Here is a 6,954-nt window from a genome sequence, read left to right as displayed (position 1 = left end):
ACCATTTGTTTTAAAGCATAAACTCCTACCTCCAAAAAATTTTTTTAAGTTATAAACTCCTGGACTGCAAAGACATTAATGATTTTCCTGGGCAGGAGGTGTTGCTTAGTGGTAGGGTTCTTTCTTACCGCGCAAAAGGCTCTGGGTTCATTACTCAACAACAACAACACACACTCATACACATATGCACACATACACTTTCCTATTGTGTATAGGCTGCATTAAGTGCACTTTGCTACCCCAAATAAGTATCTTAACATGAAGTGTGAGTGATTTCTTTCAAGTTCGTGTTTGTGTGTATGTGTGTGTGTATAAGATCTCAATCAATCAATGTCTTTTATGCTCTGGGGCAGTACCACGTCTGTGTTTTGTGTGGCCTACCCTCCCTGTGGGCATTTGCCAGGTGATAGTCGTTATAATAAGAATTGCTGCTATAACCCCATTCCTTCCTTTTCCTTTTATTAAGCCCACACTTCTACAAAATAGTTGAAGAATCTGATCACATGGAAGACATTTTATTTTTATATAGTCTTTAAAGGACTGGTTTCAGTTCATCATAAAATACAACATAATTATGGAATCTGAAAATTGGAAAGAATATTGGAAAACAGCCTCTTATGTCTACTGTGGAAAAATATTTTAAAGAAAAGCAAAGAAATCCTCCAAAATTCTTCAATAACTAATATAGCTCATAATATTAGAAATCAGTTATTTTATTACTGTTATAATGCTTTGTTTTTGCAATGGGATCACATGACATATTTATGTCTGTTGTCAAAAGATTATTTGGCAAATTGTTACAGGTGGTATTGATCACAGATTTTAAAAAAGTCTTGGTTTTCTTAAGACCTTTAAAAAATTTTTTTGTAGTTGTAGATAGAATTCCTTTATTTTATTTGTTTATTTTTATGTGGTACTAAGAATCGAACCCAGTACTTCACACATGCTAGGCAAGTGCTCTGCCACTGAGCTACAGCCCCACCTCTTTAAGATCTTTTAATAACTACCTATATTCTTTGAGAAGTATATTTTAATTTCTGAGATTTTTTGACAAAATTCTCATGAAATGTAAGATAATAATATAAGACCGATATAAGAATCAGTTAAAGTCCACCTTGGGAATGATTTTCCTTGAAGGATAAATAGAGAAATAAATGTTCCCAAGCAAACTGTATAACCATTCACCAGGTTTGCCCCATCAGAAGTGACTATATTTGAGGGTACTAAACTGTGGTTTCCAAAGTAATGCTCATGAATTCAGCACAAAGCACAATCTGGCTATAGTCACTATCTTTATAGTATTCCTTTACCAAGGAGAATTTAGATAGTGTTGATTATACTGATTATACATGCCAGGAAGTCCTGAGCTGCTTCTTTGTTACTTAGGAAATTTTCTTGAGAATAAGTTTCTTGATTTCACGTTCCTGGGGGCAGTGTAGTTGGAAAAAAAAAAAAAATCAAGCAAGAAAGCTGCACAGCATTCAGGCAAAATCTGGTTGGAGAGGAAATCTGTTCCCATGATTAGCGAGCTTCCCCAGCTAGCCTGTAGGTGGGTGTGTTTAACAGAAGGAAGCAATGGGGACCGCCTGTCAGCCAGCCTTTCGAGCTAATTAGCTCAGCATACAACAAAGATAAGTGAGCCCGAGAGGAGGGCCCCCTGAGGGGTCTTTAGATTCTGGGAAATGTCTGATTGGCAGATGTTAAAAGGGATTCTTTGGTAATCCAGTGCATCAATGAGCTGCACAAATTCAGTCCAGGACTGCAAGAATTCAGGCATGAGGACACTGTGCAGCAGGCTCACACAGGCAGACCCGAGATGGACAGAACCTTGGAATCTCTGAGACACATCATTGCCCAAGTCTTGCCTCACAGAGACCCAGCTCTAGTCTTCAAAGACTGTAAGTACTGAATGGAAAAGAAGTTTTTTTACTTTAGAAAATAGTTCTAAACGTCTAGTCACATCCCATTTAAGTATGAGTTCTTCTAAATCTCTGTAGTCGTGTTCTGTGTCCTAAGTGATGTTTAACTTAGGACTTCAGTCAGAAGAAAGATTTCATTTCACCTACTGGCATGAGGCGCTGGGTTATTTTGCAGTGACACATCTTGCAGGACTGTTTAGAAGTCCTTTCTTCTAAAATCTAAAACCCGCCAAGTCTTAACGAACTTTTCCAGATGCTTTTTAAATAAAGCAAGACTGACTGGAACCAAGATTAAAACTAAAAATAACTTGGAAATGATAACAAAATATACCTGTATTTGTTAACCTGTTTAAGCCTCCACAACATATATTAGTTTTGTTAGACCAAGTATTGTGTTTCTATAAAAATTTTTGTTGCAAACAAAATTTAATAATAAATCACCACTGAGCTCCTTAATTTTGATAACAAATTATAACACTTCAGTTAAAAATAAAATGAGAAGCTCCCCCCAACAACCTCAGCAACACCCCACCCTTTGGCATAGCAGTTATTTCAAAATCTTTTTTTAAAAAATTATGAAAAATAATTAAATCAAGCTTTCCAATTCTAGCAATACTATTAAACTATTTGTCACATAACTTCGTTTCTGGAACCAATTTGATTTCCTGCTGCTGCAAAACAGACTATCTTCACGTTGTATCTTATCTACAGTGGGTTTCATATTACAAAGGGCTTCTGAAATAGAACTTTGCTTTGGAACTGCCCAAAAGGTAAAATGCATATGGATTTTTTTTTTTTTTAACTTCAATCGGTTACAGCTTTCCTCCTTGTGAATTTAGTTATGTTTGTCTCCATCAAAACATCAATGGTTTGGATTTTGCTTTCTGATTACTGAGTAACGTTCCTTTCCAGATGTCCTTTTAGTTTATATTTCTCATATGTGTGATGAAGAAAGAGAAATGTTGGGCCATTTTATTCTATAAATTTTTCCTCTTAGAATTAAATTGTAACCAATCTACCCTCTAAGGCATAAAGTGAAAGCCTTTTCTTCTTCTTTTTCTTTTTCTTTTTTAATATTGTCTGCAAGCATTTGTCAATAGCTATGTTAGAGCTAATAAAAATCACTCCATCCCCTAGCCTAGCCTGGAGTCTATTCAGGCGTGGTATGTTTCTTTAAGTGAAAAGAGAAGGAAAGAATGTCTCTCTCCTACAAAGGCTCTGAATTACTAGTGAAGGATAAAAGGACTTTTCGGCTGCCCAAAGCTTTGGATAAATTATATAGGACCAGGGGACTTATGCTGAGGGTGGAAGCAGTAAAAAGAAATAGAAGATTTTTCCCTAAGCTCACTGTAAATTTAAGAAGTTTAAATCTGAGATTGTATGCCGCACTTTTTAAGTTGATCTAAATTCCAGAAATTGCTTACAGTTTAGAAGAGAGAATAGAATTCTTTAGAGGAGGTAATAATAAAGCTTATATTAAGTTCTATGACCCAGGCCTTTGCAGGAGGTCTTTCATATGCAAAAGCAAAAAGCATCCCATTTTATATATTTCATTCATTGACACAGAACCTAGATTTGACGGCATAGCATTGCCTGCTTATCCTAGCAGGGGCTGCTACTCAGGAATTGCTTGCCTGGCTTAATGTGTATGAATATAAAGCAACTGACCCTCTTTCTTCCGGTTTTTATAATGTGAAAAATGACTAAATAAAAGGGAGTCAAATGGTAAATTTCTGTTCCAGGAGTTTCCATAGCATGAAAACATCACTCGCCATCCTATGGAATCAGCGGGGATGCAGAACAGCAAGTCTGGTTGAGGTCTAAACCATGCTTTGGCAACCTGTAGGTGCTGCACATGCCAGGGTTTGGCACGTGGACCTCTTTTCTCTGGCACACTCATAAGTTTCTGCCACCACACTCTTGCTGGCAGCCTATAAAAAACTGCCACCAGTTTTGAATGGCAGGTTCTGAGAAGCTCCCTCTCTTCCTGTTCACTCCTGGCTCCTCCCTCTCTGCCACCCCTTCCAACCTCTTTCTGCCAGAAGGGAAGGGCCGAGTACTTGAGCACATCACTGCCAATTAAGAAAAATGGTCACCTTGCTTTCCTGCAAGCTGAAAAACTGATCCAAGAATTTTTAACAGCTAGCTCAGTCAAACAAAGGAACATTAAAAATAAATAAATAAATAAACCTTCCAGGTTTTTCTGAATTTTTCTTCTGTGAATGCAAAGGCAGTGTTTGCCCTGTTCACTATTTGGACACATATAAGGCGGGGAGTGTAAATGATCATTCTATTCATTCATTGCCCTCCATTGGCTTTTGAATTGCTTAAAAACAATAATTGGTCAGAAAAAGTACCCAGAACATTTTCTGGTCTGAGACAGATGCACATGGGAACAGTTACATTCATTTAAGGAAATGAACTTCTAAAGTTTTTTCTCAGGCAAGGAGGTCCTTCAAATTTTACAATATGTTAAATCTGTCATTTTATTTTAGAGGAGGTGTTCATCTGGCAGTAGTTGTGATTTGTCTTTTATTTTCTCTCCTGAAAGGAAATTAATTCCACATCACATTTTTTGTTCTTTATTCCCTGTTTCACATTTCAAATGAAAAATAATGGAAAGAGATTTTAAACAAGGTAGTCTCCCAATATAATCTAGGCTGACATTGGACTGTTCTTCACTACATCAATGTCTCTACTTTGTAACAAGTAACACTGGATATTTCTATACTACCAGACAGGATATCTTTGCAGAGAAATTATGGAACATCTCCATGTTGCCCTCTATTCTCATCTTTGTGAAATATCCAGGTTCTGATCATGAGTCATGCATCACAACCAAAGATGAGCTATCATGAATGAGACCCTGGTGTTCTTTCAAGGGAGTATTCGTGCCTACTGTTTGCCATTGTCTGGCAGGTCCTCACTTGCTTTCTCAAAAGAGATCATCACATGACTTCAAGAGAACTGCACTTGCAGATCCTGATCTGAGTGTTAACTCTTCAAATAGCAAGAGTGTAATATGCTTATCAGTCATTTGAGGGCTCTTCCTTCATCCATTTAATACTAATGTGAGGATGGCAAGTCCTGGCCATGTGCCTCCATCCCTTATTAGCTACATTATCTTAACCTCCATGAACCTCAGTTCCCTCACCTGTAGATAACAATGGTATGTATTGTGGGATTGCTGTGGACAGTGTTTCTAGTAGGAGGGATGGAGGCTCAGGATACAAATTCTGTCTTCCAGTTTCTCACATTTAATGCCTCAAAGACTCAGGTGTTGGTTACCCTGTCCTTGAGTTTGATAGCAGTATCTATTAGGAAAACAATGAGGGGAGAGAAATGGGCTCCTTCAAAAGTGCGGAGGGAGGCTTTTGGTCACATCTGAGCAGAAGTGTGTTGAGAAAGTGGGAAGGAAGGGCACTTTGCGGGGGAGGGTTACGGGGAATTGAACTCAGGGGCACTAGACCACTGAGCCACATTCCCAGTCCTATTTCGAGTTTTATTTAGAGACAAGGTCTCCCTGAGTTGCTTAGTACCTGCTTTTGCTGAGGCTGGCTTTGAACTCACTATCCTCCTGTATCAGCCTCCCAAGATACTGGGATTACAGGTGTGGGACATTTTTGAGGAGGAAAAGTCTTGTCCAATAGTCACGCAAGAAGTATGTCCTGGGAGGATGCAAGTTGGGTCTGACTGACACTCAGGCAATAAGGAACCATTGGAGTTAACCAGATCCTGGATAAGTTCTGGGAGTTTATGGCTTTATGGTACGTTGGGGAAAAGCTTATATTGACATCTGTTGTAGCTACACTTCCTAATACCTATGTTAGGGGGAATCGAAGGTTTTTCTCAGCAAGAAACAATTCACCAGCTCAGGAAAGATGTAAGATTTGTGAATGTCAAATGTGCCTATGGGGAGAAACCACTTTTACTAACTGAAGGCCAAAATCAAGACACACTTTCTTAAAAAAAAAAAAAAATTAAAATCTGTCCTAATTATCATTATGAAAATGAATTTTTTCTAGCTCTGACTGTATAAAGTGACATAATATTTCCCCATAGCTTATAAAATAGTAAGATGGAACCTGTACTACACGTTGCTCAACTGAAGAAAATTTCTCACATATTTGAGGTGCATTAACTCTTTTATTTAGGAAAACATTTTTCTGCATGAAACATTTTATTTACATCAGATAGGTGAATACTTTACTTCAAAGAGTATATTTTTACCCTTTGGAAAAATTGGACCAGACTATAGAGCTATTAAAAACATCTTAGTAATCATGAATCTGGCTATATGCAGCAGAGGAGAGCAAAACCCTGGAGAGTCAAGTATTTTTTCCATACATGCTTTTTAGTGTAGTTACTTGAAATCTATAAATTTGATGATACATTTATAGTTTTCACATTTCACAGAAAGGAATGGAGTAGGAGGAAAAGGATGAAGGTCCTTGTGTGGTAAAATCCCTACACAAGGCATTGTGTTGCACAATATAAACTGTGCCTGAAAGAATATACATCTCAGAAACAAACAAAAACTCCACTGTTTGCTACCTCATTTTAGAATAATGACTGCATCTTAATCACACTAATTTAAGCTCTAATAATTTTAGCATTAAACTGGAGATGTATGTTTTATAGAAGCCTATTCAAATGATAGTTCCACTTTTTTATGGATGCAGCTATTTTTATTTGAATTTATACTAAAAAAAAATGTAGATTTCAGTTTAGCCATCAGGGACATAAGAACTGTTTGAGGGGCTAGGGTTGTGTCTCAGTGGTAGAGTGCTTGCCTAGCATGTGTGAGGCACTGGGTTCAATTCTAAGCACCATATACAAATAAGTGAATTAAATAAAGGTCTATCAACATCTAAGAAAAATTATTTAAAAAACTGACATTTGACAGAGTTTAAATACTGAAAGTCTCAGCACCAAAGGAAAATTTTTCAAAATAGTGGGGGGAGGTAGCTTCTTGATCACTTAAAGGTCATATCTGCGCTGATAGTTATATTTCTTATGTATAAATAAGACTTAA

The 6,954-nt window shown here is 37.2% G+C and overlaps 1 protein-coding gene across 1 annotated transcript in view; it reads left to right on the top strand.

Moving 5' to 3' along the window:
* Positions 1-1,632: 1,632 nt before the first annotated feature.
* Positions 1,633-6,954, top strand: part of Lix1 (limb and CNS expressed 1) — a 47,207-nt gene continuing 41,885 nt past the window's right edge. The window contains exon 1 of the mRNA XM_047556496.1: positions 1,633-1,898. Within this exon, the coding sequence (XP_047412452.1) occupies positions 1,817-1,898 (82 nt within the window). The 5' untranslated portion in view covers positions 1,633-1,816. The remainder of the gene's footprint in view (positions 1,899-6,954) is intronic.

The sequence above is a fragment of the Sciurus carolinensis genome, chromosome 6, assembly GCF_902686445.1.
Source record: "Sciurus carolinensis chromosome 6, mSciCar1.2, whole genome shotgun sequence".
NCBI lineage: Eukaryota > Metazoa > Chordata > Mammalia > Rodentia > Sciuridae > Sciurus > Sciurus carolinensis.
This window is presented reverse-complemented; position numbering and strand designations above follow the sequence as displayed.